Source organism: Sceloporus occidentalis, unplaced genomic scaffold (genome assembly GCF_023333645.1).
Source record: "Sceloporus occidentalis isolate IW3139 unplaced genomic scaffold, rSceOcc1.0.p SCAF_21, whole genome shotgun sequence".
In the NCBI taxonomy this organism is placed as follows: domain Eukaryota; kingdom Metazoa; phylum Chordata; class Lepidosauria; order Squamata; family Phrynosomatidae; genus Sceloporus; species Sceloporus occidentalis.
In genome coordinates, this window is record NW_028317001.1 from 2,645,442 (window position 1) to 2,662,914 (window position 17,473).

General features: G+C 47.5%; 1 protein-coding gene across 1 annotated transcript in view; it reads right to left on the bottom strand.

Moving 5' to 3' along the window:
• The window catches only part of SSH2 (slingshot protein phosphatase 2), a 64,402-nt gene that overhangs the window by 40,839 nt on the left and 6,090 nt on the right, over positions 1–17,473 (bottom strand). Inside the window, exon 2 of the mRNA XM_089483901.1 lies at positions 1,566–1,609. Within this exon, the coding sequence (XP_089340027.1) occupies positions 1,566–1,609 (44 nt within the window). The remainder of the gene's footprint in view (positions 1–1,565; positions 1,610–17,473) is intronic.

Consider the following 17,473-nt stretch of genomic DNA (forward strand, 5'->3'; position numbering starts at 1 on the left):
TCCAGGTTTACAGATTTGACAATGTGTAAATGTTTGGGGAGAAGGGTGGGTGGAAAATGGTGATGTGGTCTCTTGTAAAAACAATAAAGGCAGTCTCAGTCTCTCTCTTTCTCGCTCACACACAAAATCAGACACACAACAACAAGAAGACACTCTTGGCAGGTCACCAGCGAGAAGCATCAATTTTAATGAGACAAGAATGGGCCGCGGGGAAGAGCCGTTTCTGCCTTCCCGCAAAAGCCGCCGGGTATTGCGCTGCGGAAAAGTGTGCGGGCCAGAAGGCAGGGCACCGGCGTTGCATGCGGAAGGCGCCGGGTTCAAGTCCTGCGCCTCTAGATGGCAAGGTACGAAAGATTATCTTGGCCTGCGGCCGTAAATAAATGAGAGCGATGAGAAAGATATTGCAGGAAGCTCCTGACGACAGCAAATGCAGATGGAACCCAATGGTCTGAGATAGTATGCAAGAGCACTTTTTGTGATCCTTTATAAAAATAATAATTATTAATAATAAATAAATAATAAATATTATTAATAATTATTATAATAATTAAATTATTGCTTGCACTTTTCAGGGGCTTTGAGTAGGAATGCCACCAGGCCTTCTGGATCTTGCTGGACTGTTTTTTTCTGGCCCAGGAGAAACTTGCCCAACCTCAAAGTGACTGGAAGTCATTTCTGGTTTAGGAAATTGCTCATCTCAGGATGAAAACAGTTCGAGGGAGGGCTGTAAACCTGGTGAATTGGCCTCCTCGCAACCCCTAAAGGGAACAGATGGGGGAACGTTCTCTTAAAAGTCATGGAGATTTAGGGCCTCCAGGCCACAATGTATGGGAAGGGGTCTTTTAAAACAATGGGGGTGTAAAGGATGAGCCAAGGATACCGTTATGGGTGGGCAAAACGAGGGCACAGCACCTCCTAAGAATCCTGCCCCATCCACATGAAATTTCCCCAAAGTCCCCAAATTCTGAGCACTGCAGTAACTTGAAATTTCAGTCTGGGGGTTCAGAAAGAGAGTCTAAGCATCCATAGAAAAGGGGGAAAGCAAACAGAGCAAAAAAGGAGAGTTCAAAGTGCAAAACAGTTTTCAGTGTCTCATCCTCTGCAATGCCAGAAATTTGAGGACTGAAGGAAAATTCAATCAGCGTGCAGCATTCAGAGTGCCTTCATTTTGCCCTGGTTGAGTCTCCTTTTGTCTACTCCTGGTGTGTGGATGGTGTGTAAATGGGCACCAACTCTCTGTCGTCAGACATGCCAGCTGAGAATCTTGGGATATATAGTCCAAAACAGTCCCCTTCCTAAACTCTGCTCTCCTTCCCTTCCCGGTTCAGCCATCTGCAGACTCTTGTTTGGTAGCTTCTGTTGGGTACAGAGGAGATTGGGAAGGGGCACTGAATTCACCATTTCTGACCTATATACCAACTCCTGGCCTGAACATCAAAGTATAGCCTCCTATCCAGAGCCCCTCAGTTCTCTCCTTGAGATGAGCAGGGGGCAATGACAACCAAGAGTAGCCAAAAGGAGGGGACATACAAACAAAGGTGCCCTCCTGTTTGTGGTACACTCACCTTCTGGGTTGGAGACGGGCATCATCTTCCCCACTGTCAGCCTCCTGGGAAGACAAAAGAAAGGGAGAGAAGAAGAAGAAAGGGTTATGACTTTGAAATATGGAGATGACAACATTAAGACCCTACAAAAAAGTACTAGTTTGGAGTCACTCCCTCATAACTGGATCCCACAACCAACATAAACAGGGCTTTTAATTATTTAGTTTCTTCTGATTTGGGGATTCGGAGGTATTTTAATGCCACCTTCTGGCAAGTCTTGAATGAAGGGCATCTACTAAGGAGCCCCAAGAGGGTCAGCAGAACCTGGCTTGGTGAAGCATCCGCAGCACAAAATTAATTAGCCGTTGCTGTATGCCCTCAAATTCTCCCAGAGTTTCCTCGGGCGGATTTGGTCAGAGGAGGTTTGCCATGGCCTTCCTCTTAGGCTGAGAGAGTGGCCAAGGTCCCCCCAAAGGGTTTCCAGGGCTGAGGGGCGATTTGAACCCTGGTCTCCTGGAGTCCTAGTACAGTACTGAAACCATTACACCACGTTGCCTCTCTAACAAAATAAGGGAGAGACGAGGGAAAGTTGTTTGCATGGAATGCAGAGTTGTGTTTGCACTACAGAGTGCCGTCAAGTGCAATTTTTTCTTCTGTTATGAAATTGAAACACATTCCACTTCAGAGAGTGTTTATGCAGAGAGAAGGCCAGGGCAGGGTGGGGTGAGGAAAAAGAGCGGAGGATCCTAAGCCTCTCCCCAAACTATAGATCCCAGGATACCAGAGGATAGGACCAGGGTACTTCAAGTTGCATTAAATGCCTCACATAGGGGCCCTCCTTGGTAGGAGAGTGAGGAACCAGGAATAACAGTTTGGACCTTAGCATGAAACGTACCAAGATTGGAGGGTGTCCCTGGTTTGCTTAGCTGCTCCAGCTTGCAAGACAAGCTTAGCGAGAAGGAGCGTAAAGTCGGCACGAAGATGCTTCCTAGCCATCCAGCATGCTACAGTAAGTCAGGCATGGTGTGATATGGAAAACACCAGCCCCACTGAGGAGTCATACGGGGTCACAAACACAGCCGCACATGGAACGTGAGTGGTTTTGCTCAGAGGCGCAACTATGCAGCTGCTTTTCATCGGGGACCAACTTGGAGAGGCAACATGCCTCCTGGTTCTTTTCCCTTGCGTTCCCCAAAGATGAAGAAACAGCCAGGTGCCTTGGAGTGCTGCTGTTGTTTTTTTCGGCTCCTGCGACTCAAAAGCAGGAAAACAACAAGCAAAGCGAGTCCCAGATGCCATGCATTTATGAATTGGGTTTTTAAAAAAATAAGAGGGTGGTGAGCTACGAGGCTCCGCTTTTGGCAGGACCAGAGCCTCTGCAGGCTGCCAAGCCCCAGCGACTGAGGCGAGGTGCTGGAAAGTTTCTCTTTGCCAGCTGAGCAAATGCCCAGTGGTCCAAAAATGTCCAGGAGGCTTGGCTAAAATGACACATTAACCCACCTCTGGACTTCTCTTTCCTCCAGCTCTGGTTGAAGCGACATTATCCCTGGCCTCCATTGAAAAGTTCCTACCAAAGGAGAGCTTGCCACCTTTCCAAGATAAAATGTACCCCACTGCCAAACACATTTTCCACATCTTGCATATGTTGCATCTGTGCGCTGTCTGTTTTATTATTAAAGCACTTTTGGATGCATTTCTGGGCGCAGCTGCTGAAGAAGCAGCAGATGAAATGCCTTAACAGAGGAGGCCAAAGCAGAACAAAACGCGCACCTTGCTCAGAAAAAGCAAGACCGGGCCTCGGCGGGCAATGCGTAAGTGACGCCACAAGAGGGAAGCAAAGGCAAACTTTGCAAAACTACAGATGCCACGAATCCAAAGGCATTTCAAAGTGGTGTCAAGCAGCATTATTTTTACAATGCAGATACACCAATAATTCACACAGTGGTGAATGAAACACCTTGGACTACACTTGTACTACAGTAAATTTGTTATTACGAATTAATATACATTTGCCGTTTACGAAGGAGTTGGAGGAGTCAGAGAGCAGAAAAATAAAGGAGTCGGCGCTGGACTCCGCAGCTCCTTTTTTTCTTTTTAAAAACAGATACTCTGGCTAGCCTTTGCACAGGATTCGGGTTTCTGAGAAACTGCCCGGTTGACAGCGCAAGGAATTTTGGAGAGGTCCTCGCCTCTGGATTTGGCCGGTTCTGAAACCGCCGCGGCAGTCTCAAGTTATAAGTTACAACCGCAGCAGAACCCACAAAAAGGCCAGCCAAGGGACCGAGAAGAGAACTGAATTCTCCCTTTCTTAAAAAAAAAGGGACACGGTTTGGAAAGCGTCAGTGATTTTTGTCAGTTGTCACTTTAAGACACAAAGGCTTTATTTAAATCCATTTCACTGCTGTTTTGGAGCTCTGAACTGCAGCTGGGACACCAACAGGTAACTACGCTGCACATGCCGCATCAATCCATGAGATGCTGATCCGATCAGTGCATCTCAAATCATAAATGCTGGCGAAACGTCAGGAATAAACTCTCTTGGAACATGGCCACACAGTCCGAAAAACCCACAAAAAACTATGGATGCTGGCCCTGAAAGCCTTCGACGTCACAGTGAATCTCAAAGTTGGCAAGGGTCGAATTCCTCGTGGATCCCAAATGCACACCCACGCAAAGATAGAGAAGAGGGAAGGCATTGCTGCACCCGGTTGGGTCTAGATGGCGGTACGATTAAGTCCCCATTCGCCATTGCCAGCAAGGAGACTTTCAAGAGGGCACTTTCAAGCCCAGTGATGCCCACGGAAGGACGGGAAACCTCCATCTTTATCAGTGTCCACGAAGCAGACAGAACCAAACCTTGGCATTAAGTTTTTTATTGGGTGGTTTCCTGCTGGAGGTTCCCCCATGAAGTCCTGCTGAACACAATGGCAGCTTCCTGTTTGGACAGGAAGCTTGCCAATGGGGTTTCTTTGTCTCACGCCAGTGGGCTTCAGATGCTGGTTAGTATTATTATTCCCCAAGCCCCCGCTCTCAAGAGATAGCCAGCTGTCGGCCACAACAACCCAGGAACTGTGGACCAACCTTTCTGGAGGGCAACCGGTTGGGAAAGGCTACTAGCCACGTGACAAATGACTCTCCCCACCCCTTCTAAAAAGTGACAGCTGGTAGCATTCGCCAACTGCCGACGTAACCGAGACACACGCATGTGCTCACTCGCACACTTGCGCACCCTGCCTCCCCAATGCTGCGCTCTTCTTACTCGGTTGCATCAGAAATTAGCATATTTGGGTCAACGAGGCAGCGTTTTTCCTCCTCGTGGGATTGTAATAAATAGGACTATCTGGACAAGACAGAGTCGTCTTCTCTGAATGCTGGGGCTGGGCATCTTTACATTTACAAAACAAGGTCCAGTCAAGGTAATAACAGAAAATCCTCACAAAAACCTGGTCTCTCTCCCCACTCCACCCATAAACTCAGAATACCCTCTCCTCCAAATTCTGCTGCATCAATGCATTGGATAGATCTGCAAGTAAGGGGGAAAGCCAGACCACGGATTGAGGCCTAGCCGAGCCCCCAGAACATTGCAAAGAAGGGGAGGTGAAACACGAAAAGGCCACCCAATATCAGTACGGCAAAGGCATCACTGCCCAGTGGGGACCATCACTACCCAATGAAGAGCATCCCCACCCAGTTAAGCCATCACTGACTATGAGAAGCATCCCTGCCCAGTTAAGCCATTAGTGCCCAGTGAAGGAATATGAGTCTCAATCGGGAGAAAAGCACAGAGAGAGAGAGAGAGAGAGAGACTATCGCAAAAGCCATCTCCTAGCGTAAAGAAGGCCCAGTTGCTTTTTCCAAGGGGATTGTTGGATGGTTGATGTTTTGGGGATCTGAAGGTGGAAGAAAGAAAAGGCCTGCAAAATCCCCAAATCTCACTCTCTGTGCAGCATGGTATTTTAGTTGCAGGTGAACCTGAGAAACCATAAGAGGTGTGTGTGGTGGGGGAAAAGAGACTGGTTATTAACACGTCAGTGGGTTTTTCTTCCAAGGGTTTCAAAACGTGGCATTTCTAGCAGTGTAATTTAAAAAGGCAGTCAATTCTTCTACCTGGCATTGCCAGCTTCGCAAAAAGAGGCAAGGTATCCAAGCAACGGCAGCGGCGTGGAGCGTGCAAGCAGAGAGAATAATGCATTTGGAGAACAAAAAAAGCAAGGTGGAGGGAGAGATCGAGAGTCCATCCACACTGCAGAAATAATCTGGTTTGACGCCGCTTTAACTGCCATCATGGCTCAATGCGCCGGGATTTTGGGAATGGTAGTTTGTTGGGGCACCAGGGTGCAAAGAAAAAAGGCACAAAGAGGGAGCATGGGGCTTGAGAGCTACTTCTGTCCACCCCAAAACGCCAACTGTGGGCATCAGAAACTGCGTGCCAGCCACCTAAAAAACCTCTCTCCAAAGTCCCTGGAGAAGTGGAGCACAGGGAGACTATAATCCCACCTGCCTTCGCACCATCTGCTCGCTTCCCTTCTCCAATCCCCCCCAGTCCTGCAGCCAGCTCCCTCATTCGAGCAGAGGCCGGGTGTTAAAACCCAAGTTCGCCAGCCTGGCCTTGGTAACAGATCTCTGCTGAGTGGGCACGCCAATCCTCATAATCTACGCGGGGGATTTGGGGAGGAAGGTCCCTTTGACGACAGCAAGGAGGCCTTAGGGGGATGAGAGAAGAGGAGGAGGAGGCGTGTGATGCCCGCTCAAACCAGATGTTCTCATTACATCACCAAGCGGATACCAAAAAATGTGCCCTCGGGTTTGGGCAAGGTCCTCCCAGCTGGCAGGAGGAATCCAAAATGCCAGAGTCCCTGAAAAACAGAAATCTCTTGTTTAAATTCCAATTTATGTCCTAGTGACTTCGTGTCCACACCCTCAACAAGGCTGCCAGCTTGCAAAGCCTGTCCCTGAATCTCGTTTGCATGCATCATCTCCAGACAGGAGACCAGGGTGCAAATCCTCCAGTTTTGAGGGACTCACATCCAGCCAAGAATAAAGGACTGGATGCAGGTATCTAGGACATCACTTGTTTGCTACAACTGGCAAGACACCGTTGATTTCTTGCTGAAACTTCCAAAGAACTGGGAGGCGGAGGGAGGATATCGATTTCCTTGGTTAGCTTTTTCCTTCCCTGCCAGTCCTTGCCGTGCCAGGGCATACCCTCAGCTCTGCGTCCACCTTCAGGATAGAAGCCAATAGGCTAGATCTACAATGCAGCTTGATCCCACATCTCCATCCTGGGATTTGTCATTTTTGTGACACACCGGCACTCTCTGGATGAGAAAGCAAAAGATTTGTAAAACTAGACATTCCAGGATCCCATAACATGGAGCTACTGCACTTCAAGTATGGTCACACTGGATCATTTCTCCAGTGCAGATACACCCTAAGGGTCCTTTATCCCATCTCCGAAAGTGAGAAGGAATCACCCTTTCATTTCACCTTGATCTGAGAACAGCTTCTGTCGCTAAGATTTCTCCCTTAATTTCCTATCAGGATAATATGCTTCCTCTCTTTCCTGTTTGGTCTCTCTGTGTTTTTGTAACTCTGGTTTGGTAATGAATTCATGACGCTTATTGATATCATGGTTGGCAAAATTGGTCCATAAATGTGGTTTCCAGAGCCAAACATTCAGAAATCCAGGTATCCAAATCAGATTGAGTCAAATATCTATATCTATATCTATGTTACTATACTGGAGTCTTTGTTTTGGTTCCATTCTGGGGCACACACCAAGCCTGGGGATTCTTGCGTTTGACTATGCAGATGTATAAAGCACAGCACATTAAATTGCAGTATATATTGATTGTAACAGTTTTATGGCTCGTTTTGTTTTTTTAAGGAGGGTTTTAATGGTTCTTTCATAGCTTTTAATTGTTTAATTGGTAAATGAAAAGGCAGGGTAATAAAAATGTGGTAAATAAATAAGAAAAGGCAGTCAATGAAGCATAGTGGTTTAAGTGCTGGATTAAGGCGCCAGGTGTTTGGAGCGTCGCTCAGACCACTAGGCTCTGCTGGCTCTCAGGAGACCAGGTTTGAAATCCAAGGCCAGTCAAAGTCACGCTCTCTCAGCCTTGGGAGAAAGTGATGGCAAACCTCCCCTGAAGAAACCCGGCCAAGAAAACCTGCAACGCTGCTTAAAGGCTATTTGAATCTGAACACTTACAGCTCAGGCCTCTGCAAGAGTTAACCAATGGCTCATAACTGGGAGGAATTGCAGCGTGTGCATAATTGAGTCCTGATTTGCATAATGTGCCTCATTAGCATCATCCCTTGGTGCGGAAACCTTCCTCGTCCATCAAGGGTGGCATGTTCATTTGGCACAACAGTCATAAATTCCCGGGGACTAGATCCTTGAATGAGGTTTTTGGAGAAAAGGAGAGCTTGGCAGAGCGCTACTACCTTCGCAGAATGATTTCCTAAATGACAGGATGTTGAGATAATAAGGAGCGCGGTGGAGGGAAGCGTGTTCGAATCCAGCTTCTGAAATCCAGGTGGCAGAGAACGGGTTGGGCCATCTCTTTAAACCAGCCTCTGTGCCAACCGCCTCCAGACTGTCCTAAATCTTTTTAAAGGATTCCACTTTCTCTGCAGAGCCTGATCCAGTTAAAACCGTCCTGATGGCCACGCACGCAAAGACGCGAAATTGCCCACGCCAATGGCGGCGATATCCAGGGTTTAAATCCCTGCTCAGCCGTGGAAACCCACTCCGGGCAAGTCACACACTCTCAGCCTTAGCAGAAGGCAAATTCAAATCCGTTCTGAACAAATCTTACTAAGAAAACCCAGTGATAGTGCCATCGTATGTCAGGAACACTCGAGTCACAACACGACGTCTACTTACTATTGTTAATGTGATTTCAAATCAAATCTGACTTATTGTGACCCTGCCATGGGGCATCCTTGCCAAGATTTATTCCAAGGATTTGCAGCCCTATCTGATTTGTTTGGTTTGGTTTTAAACTGAAGATGGCATGCACAGACATTTGGACCTTCTCCGTGCAAAGCTGGCAGGGCTGCCCGCTGGGTTGCGTGGCCTTCTTGAAGGACCAAGCCCAGTGCTGATTTTACAAGGAGTTGGATGTTTAATTATTTATTTGCACTGCAAATAACGGGAGTGTTACAATGACCTCCCGTAACAAAAGCTCTGCCACGGCTACGCCAAAAGCACCCAAGCATGTTTAACAAGTAAATACCGAAGAACTGTTGAGCCAGAAAGGAGGCTGGGTGGAGGAGGAAGAGCGGCATCCCACAAAAATCGCCATCGCTGCCAACTGCAAAGCCTATTGTGGCTCTCTTTTTTTTGTGTGCAAAAGAAGACCAAGGCCTGTTCCAGACTGCCAAAATAAAGCTGCTTCGGGTCTCTTTGGAGGTATGCTATTAAAATGATGCATGGGTCCTAAGAGTCCGGAGGTCCGAAGCCACACTCCATTCCTAAGCACCCGAGTGCAGCTTTGGTGCAGCTTCCAGATTCTTAGGATGCATGCATCATTTAAACAGTATATCTCCAAAGAGACCCAAAGCAGCTTTACTTGGGCAGTCTGTAACAGGCCCAAGGCTTGCTAACAAGGGCTGTCAGTCTAGAGGAGCAAAGGAGAGCCTCCTTACACAGGGGAAGTCTACAGCCAAGGACCAGTTGCTGGAGGAAAGCCAAAGCCCATAATCCTCATCCAACCTGGCCCACACAAAGGCCTTCATCTTGCGATTTCTCTGTGAGATTGATGCATGAGAGGAAACCGCGGCTGCCCCAGATTGGGGAAATGAGATCCTTTTGCATCGTGCGAGGCTTGCCTCTAAAAACCTACCTTGCTTTTCTCACCTCTGCTGAAAGCAGCAACTTCTCTTTTGTAGGGAGGAGAATAAATGTTATTGTTGTGTGCCTTCAAGTCGTTTCAGACTTGCGGCGACCCTAAGGCGAACCTGCCACAGGGTTTTCTTGGCAAGGCTGGTTCAGAGGAGGTTTGCCATGGCCTTCCCTTGAGGCTGAGAGTGTGGGACTTGCTCATGGTCATCCAATGGGTTTTGTGGCCGAGCTGGGAATCAAACCCTGCTCTCCAGAACCCTAGTCCAACATGCAGACCTATTAATAAGGAAGAACAGAGAAGGCGAGGAGGAAGTGAGGGGTAGAAACAAAAGGAATATAGTAGCCAAACAAGTTTTTATTTCCCCATGAACTTTCATGGATATAAACCCACTCCTTCAAATGCAGGTCAGAGAACTGTAATATCGTTGTAGTGCATCTGAAAATTGTATACATTGCATGGCATCTCATTATGTATATGTAAATATTCAGAAATCCAAGCCCCTCCGAAATCCAAAACGTGTCTGATACCCAGCATTTATCTATTTGAGCTTCCCCTCAAACTGAAGCTCAAGCAAGACAAGACAGAGCCTCACATTCCTCTCATTCTAAGAGGAAATATTTCATAATCCATTTTCCCCCAATCTTTCCAAGTTTTTTGGGGGGAACACATCCCTGAGGAGAACGTTGGCAGACTTGAGAGAGCTGGGATCGTGCCCATGTGGGCAACTTGCGGGAAGAAGCAGCAACACAACGTCCGTGATATCAGCCTGCGGGGAGGCTTGCCAAGCGCACCGAGAGACAAAATTACAGACTGCAGCGGTCAGTCTGTTTGTTTCAGTCGTTACCCGGTCAAAAGACATTGTTTCCCGCCAACGATCAAAAACGACGAAAAGGAAAATAAAAGGAGAAAATTGCACAGACACAAATGTATAATCATGGAATACAGGGCAGACAACCACAGACAAAGTTGGGATGACACGAAACATCTCTGGTCCTGGCACCGAACGCTCTCCCATCGCCAGACACTGCAATAAAAACCTGGTCCTGTGGGAAGGCTTCTGTATGAATCACAGGGCTGGATGGGTCCTCAAGGGTCATGCAGTCTAACCCCTGTCAGAGCAGAAAATCCACAGCAGAGATGGTTGGCCATCCAACCTCTGGTTAAAAATCTCCTAAAGGAGGAGACTCCACCACTTTTGGAAGGAGTCCATTCCCAAGCTGAACAGCTCTTTCCAGCAGGGAGTTGTGGGCAGTGTTAAGACCTAGAAGGGTTCAAAGGGATTGCAAAGGCTATCTAATCCAACCTGTTGCCAGTGACTGGATGTCCTGCATGTTTCTGGCCATCACAGTTCCGGAAGGCTGTCCAAAGAAAGGAGACTGATATGGTCAAAGGTCTGTACACCAAGCATCATGAGGAACAAGTGCGGGGTTCTGGGCATGGAAAAGACAAGATGGTGAGATGGCATGATAGCAATCTTGAAATATCTCAAGGGGTTAGAATAAATGGCCCCAGGGGTCCCTTCTAAGTCTACGATCCTACAAGTGTTTCAGAGTGTGGGTTTGACGCCAACTCCCCTCTCTCATGCAAGAGAGAAGCAACTCATGGACGGATGGATGCAAACTTACTCCTTGATTCAATTGCCATGTGCAACTCATTAGTCACCGACTCAAGTCAAAACAGACTCCACCCTGCAGGAAATATGAAAAAAGAAAGAAAGCAAAACACACACATACATATATATACACACACATACGCCCTTTTGGTGGGCCAAGCCAGCGTCACCGGAGCTGAACTTTGGGACTCCTCTCCGCTTCTCAACGCTCGCAAAAACGAGAAAACAGAGAGAATCAAACGAGGGAGAGAACATGCCTGGTTTCTGAGCTGAACGCTCCTCAGACCACATCCGTTCTGCCGTTCTGAAAGACGCAGAGCACGAACATCCAAAAGCGAAACCCAACAAAAACACGAAGCGGGGAAAACACCTCAGCACCACGTAATTCCAGGCATAGTTTAGAGAAGGAAAAGGGGGGGGGGGGCTCCTTTTTCTTGGGTTGTTCAACTGCCCCAGTGCTAAATCTGAACAGTGTACATTTTAAATGAGAAATATACAGCTATCTAACAAGCATCCTTCGGCTGTATTTCTGCCTTATTTAACCTTAATGCCCTCCAGATGTTTTGGGGCCACCACACCATCAGCTTCAGCTGGTATCAGAGCAGTGTTGTAGTTTGAACGCTGGACAATGACTCGAGACTACAGAGTTCGAATCCCCACTCGGCCATGGCAACCCACCTTGGGCAAGTCACACGCTCTCAGCCTGAGAGGAAGGCAAGGGGGAAAACCTTCTGAAGAAACTGTGCCAAGAAAACCCCATGACAGGCTCGCCTTTGGGACGCCGTAAGTCAGAAATGACTTGAAGACACACAACAACAAAATCGTAGTCCAAAACATCTGGAGGCACGAGATGGGGAAAGGCTGTGAAAGGGATATGACTATTTGCCTGTTTTTATTTTGGCACGGAGACCCTGGAAATTGTTAATATGGCCAATTTTTCTGTTCAAAGGCTCCTAGTTAGTCATATTCCCAATTTAAATGCCTCACCCCAAATAACCGCAAAGAAAGCTGTACTGGCACATTTGGTACAGAGGACAAAACCCAGTTTGGCAATGCCTCTCTAGGAATGTCAGAGATGGGGGCAAACAGGGTGTCATTCTGATTTCGATCCACAGCACATGGTGTGAAATTTAAAGCTCTAAATATCTTGGGACCTTAAAACTTGAGGGAGCACCGTTCACTTGTCCGTTTGGCAGTCCAGGGTATCAGCAAAAGTCTTCTCCAGCATCTACGTTTCAAATGACCAGATGCTGTGGATGGCGATGCGACCTGTCCAGAAAAACAGGGTATAAATCTAACCATCGCCATCACCATCCACAACATCTGGAGGGTCAAAGGTTCCTCTGACCCTTTGCAATGGGTCTGAGAGGTCACCTTGGAGGCAGCAAGGGAGAGTGAGTGAGCGGCTGCCAGGCTGAGCCCCAAGATCCCGGGTGCCTTGTTACAAAGCCAGATTACTGGCCTATCCGTTAATGGAATTAGGCAATTACTAGGTGAGGTTTAAGTGCACGAGGCATTCTAGCAAAATCTGGACGTTGGCCAAGCCCTTGGATGTTGGCACCCTGGCGGAGTGTGAGGGTCTGATCCATAGCACGCACAGTCCCATCCGGAATGCCCTTCCTGGGCAAATTCACAAAATCCTGGGCAAATAGGATGATGTAGGCCCACGGCTGCAGAATGGAGCATTACGGACCAGCACAAGACTTGAAAGCAGCCATCCTCACTCCAGGCCATCCTCCTTGTGCCTTGGACTACTGCTCCCATCATCCACAGCCAAGTTCCCAACGTGTCTGGTCAAATGGTAAACAGGTAGCTTTGACGCAGCTTGGAAACGTTGCACTGATGTAGAAAAGAACTGGGGGGGATGGCGCTAGAGATAACCAAGAGCACTCTATAGTCTATGAGATTTGGTACAGGTTGAACAGTTATGCAGACAAAAATGCCAGCCTTCTCATTCCCCCTTCTTAAATGTTGATTTTCAGAAAGATACTCCACTGCAATTTCGTACTTGGAAACATCAACTCAATTTGTATTTGATCTGAGATGCATTGTCCGTTGGATGTGTTTCTTTCCATTAAATCCTTTTTAAAAACGAATAAAGAAATGTGGAAACATCAGTGGTTTTTGCACTACAACTCCCAGAATCAGCTTGCTAACACAGCAGCTTAGAAATGTTACTTACATAGAACTAGTGCTTGACTTCTTCTTTTTGCATTTCCTCCTCCTTCCGCCTCCCTTTTCTTTTTGTGTCATGTCTGTTAGATTGCACACCGGAAGGCAAGGCAGGCCTCTCTGCTGATTTCCCGGTGCCCTCCTTAGGACTAAAGAATGTGATCGGGGGAAAAAGGCTTCAGACAGACAAGTAATAATGCAGAGATATATCAAAATGCTATTATGAGTATGAGTGTTTTTGCTCTCTTGGTGGTAAGGCAGAGTGCTCAGGGAAGGATGTGATTCACACCTCGCCTCCCAGAGCTAGACAGATCATTATTTCTTAATCTGCTTTAAGACTTCTCTCTTGATTCTTTGCCGCTCTTGTTGCCCCAAACACACAATCTCACGACGCTGCATTTATGTTGGCGCGAGCAATGCAAACTCACACGGCCGCCAAATGTAACAGCCGTGGCAAGGTTATGAAGAAACTCAGTACATTGTGCATCCAGGAGCCGAAATCTGAACCTGGTCTCACTTTGGGATGGACACTGCCATTGCCATTCAAGTATTTTTGTTGGTTCGTGGCATCTTTGGTGCATCTTAGGGTTTTGGCAGGCGGATGGTCGGAGCCCACCCAAGGCACACAAATTCACTCAGGGCGTTTTCGCTTTTGGTTCCGAGCGCTTTCTTTTCCCGGCACGCAAGACCTCCACAATCCAAACACTTTTTGAGTACAAGGTGAAGTGTTTCACTGTAGGGCAGCCTTTCCCTACCTTGGCGCACCTTCTGGTTGGGCTGGACTACAGCTCCCATCATCCCCATCCTGTAAAGTAACAATGTTTGGGGTTACATTCGCGTTCTGCTTTTCCTCCAGTAAGTTCAAGAGAACATATATGACCCTTCTCCCTCACTTTTTTCTTCTGAAACACAGTCCCTACAAGGTAGGATGCGTTCAATCTGTGTGGGAGAGATAGAGAGATGGGTAAGAAAAAGACAGACAAGTGGAGAGCTCCCAATGCTCGATGCATTAGTCTATCTTATAGTTCAAGAAGTCCCAGTGATTCTGGGAGCTGAAGTCCACAAACACTGAATGGGCCAAAGGATGAATTATGGTGGTGGTGTTCCTTCAAGCAGTTTCCAACTTATGGTGACCCCAAAGCAAACCTATCACAGAGCATCACGGGGTTTTCTTGGCAAGCTTTGTTCAGAGGTTGCCTTCCTCTGAGAGAGCCTGACTCACTCAAGTGGCCCAGTGGGTTTCCATAGCAGAGTGGGATTCAAACCCTGCTCTCCATGATGCCATGCGGGTTGAGAATCAGTCTTATATGACCCTCTTTCCAGCCACAGGACCCCTCTCATCCCCGATTTTTCAGACTTCTCCTTTCCCCGTGACAGATTAGGAGAGAAGAAGGCAGCCTTTGAAACGGTGATGTTTTAAATTTCCTATGTTTGGAGGGGCTGGGGAGGGGAGAAGCAGCACCAGCAGCAGAGGAAATTGGCCTTTGCAAGAAGGAAAACAACCGTCTCTACTCTTTTCTGGGTCAGCCGCCTTCTCTGCCCTCCGGCAAAACAACTGGGTCCTTTAGAGGGGGAGAGAAAAGCCATGTATTTTATAGATAAATACCAAAAGGCCAAACCCACTTCTCATAACTGGTAAGCCTGGAGGAGTTGCTTGCCTCTTGTTTCTAGATCATGAGCGGAGTTATGTGTGCGTGTGTATCTTCAAGCCACTTGTCGACTTACGGCAACACCATGAATTTTGTAGGGCTTTCTTAGGCCAGGAATCCTCAGAAGTGGTTTGGACAGCCCCTTCCTCTGAAATATTGCCAACAGCACCTGGGACTCATAGACAGTCATTCTGGCCTTTGGGGAAGTTATTCCTTTTGGATTGCCAACCCCAAACGACACAACACACACCATGAAACCCACTGGGTCACTTGGGTGAGTCGCACTGTCTTAGCCTCAGAGGAAGGCAAAGGGAAACCCCTCCTGAGCAAATCTTGCCAAGAAAACCCCATGATAGGTTCGCTGTTGGGTCACCGTATGTTGGAAACTGCGTGAAGGCACACAACAACCATGACCACACTTCAACCTTTGGCTCACCCAGTGTTTGTGGGAGAGTCTGGGACTTACGGTCCAAAAAGACACCTTTTCTCTTGCTTTGGAAGTACCTGCCTGCAGTATTTGGGGGAAAGGGACCAAAGTCAGGTCTTGTGTCTGCACCTTCAAGTTGCCTGTTGACTTATGGAGGCTCTCTCAATTTCAGAGGGTTTTCTTATCCTCAGAGGTGGTTTGGCCAGTTCCTTCTAGAGTTAGTCAGGGCTAGAGATAGAGAAGAGTTAGAATCAGGGTTGAAGTGAGTTAAGATATACAAATGGAATTCAAAGATAATCTGTACATAAAGAGATCTTGTAGCACCTTTGAGGCTAACTGAAAGAAAGAAGTTGGCAGCATCAGCTTTCGGAGAAAGAGAGGAGGAGGCATTAGAGTTAATTTCCTCAGGATTTGTATGTATTAAGTAAGAAACCAGTGATCTTCTGTGTTATGGAACACAGAAAGAGAAGGAATCCGACTTGAACGAGGCACAGAAATAAACCATTTCCAAGGGAGTCAGTCCCTCAAGGTCCCTTTGCAAAGTGTATATTTAGCTGGCTATTCCATAAGGATCACTTGCTGGCACAAGTCTCAAGGGACGGCAACAGGAACAACAACAACTCCCTTTCTTTCTGACTCTTTTAAGAACTAAAAACTTGGCATTTAAAAAGGTGCGGATCTATATCTAGGCAAACACGCACAGCAACAACACCTGCTACAAAGGTATTTCAAGCGCTTGGGCATTTGCTCACGAGGGATTGCATAAAATCCTTAGTAAACGTAAAACCACATCACACAGCACCCCAGGTGTATATAAAACCCCAAATAAAAGTCAAATATAAATGAATTAATAAGACTTAAGCAGCGCGATTAAGAGACGCCGAGTTTAATCACAGAATCTAAAATGCCTGGGGCCAGTCAAAAGATATCTGCCTGTCCCCAAAAAAGCCACGTACCTAGAACAAGGGAGAAAGCCCTAGCGAAAAGGGGCTAGTGCCAAAAAAGCCTCGCCAGGTGAATTTAAGGCACTGGATGCTTTGGGCTGAGAGCATGCCATGCTCAAGACTCTACCCATCCCTGGTTGCAAGGTGTGCATGCTTTCCAAGGTTCAACCCAAGGCCTTGGATTGCATTCGGAAAGCCACAGGATCCGTTTCGACAGCAGCAGGAGATGCCATCTGTCTAACCCATGCCGGTCAGCTGACTCCCTGCAGCTGAATTGTCCCTGGAGGTCTGTCTCCAAAGGCAGCTTCACACACAACGTCTTGTAACACAAGGCGGCGGAGACGGAGCTGGGGGTGTCACGACACGGAGAGACACAGCTTGGAATAGCTGGAAAAGGAGACGTGGGGGGAGAGTCTGGTCAAAAGCTCGGATGCCGTTCAGGGAAAGGAGAAGAGGGGAGAGAAACAGCCCTGCGGGTTTCGACGGCGGCGTGCGGTCCAGGGTCAACCCACAACATTGTGCCACCTGGGAACAAGATGGCAGCCCCCTCCCAAGTCTGGCTGGCCCCTGAATTCAATGTATTGCCCTCTCTATGTTGCAAAATTGCCCATCTTTAGAAGAAGTGGGGTGTTTATTATTCAATGGGGATTGTTGATCCAAAGGTTGTGGTTGTTGTATTTATTCCTGTCCTGCTTTCCCCCCAGTTTGGCAGTCAAACCAGCTTGCAACAAATTTAAACAAATCAAACAGTTACAATGCCACAAGATACGAAAGTTAAAATGAGATCAAACAATCCAAAAACTGGTTACTTTTGTACTATGTGCGGTTTAAACTCTATTCCGTTTAACCCTTCAGTGTGAGCCACATCGTATCCCTATTGGGATACAAATGAAATTAATATGTAGTGGCTATGCTGGTCAGGGGATGCTGGGAGCTGCAGTCCAAAAAAGAAGAGAGGAACTTTTCCAAGCTCTGGCCAGTGCCAGGTGAATGCCAGAATCTGAGGAGCACTGGAAACGCAAATGCTGGATCCGATAGTGCCCAAAGGACACAACTTGTCCAAAGGTGCATCTGCACTGTGGAAATAATGCAGTTGGACACCACTTTAAGTGCTGCAGGTCTACCCTAAGGGACACTGGGACCTGTGGTTTTACAAGGTCTTTAGCCTTCTGTGCACCAAGGTGTGCCAGTGCCTCACAAACCACGCATCCCAGCATTCTGTAGGATGGAGCCCCAGATTGTTAATATGTTCCCTGTAGGAATCTCTAGGTCCTC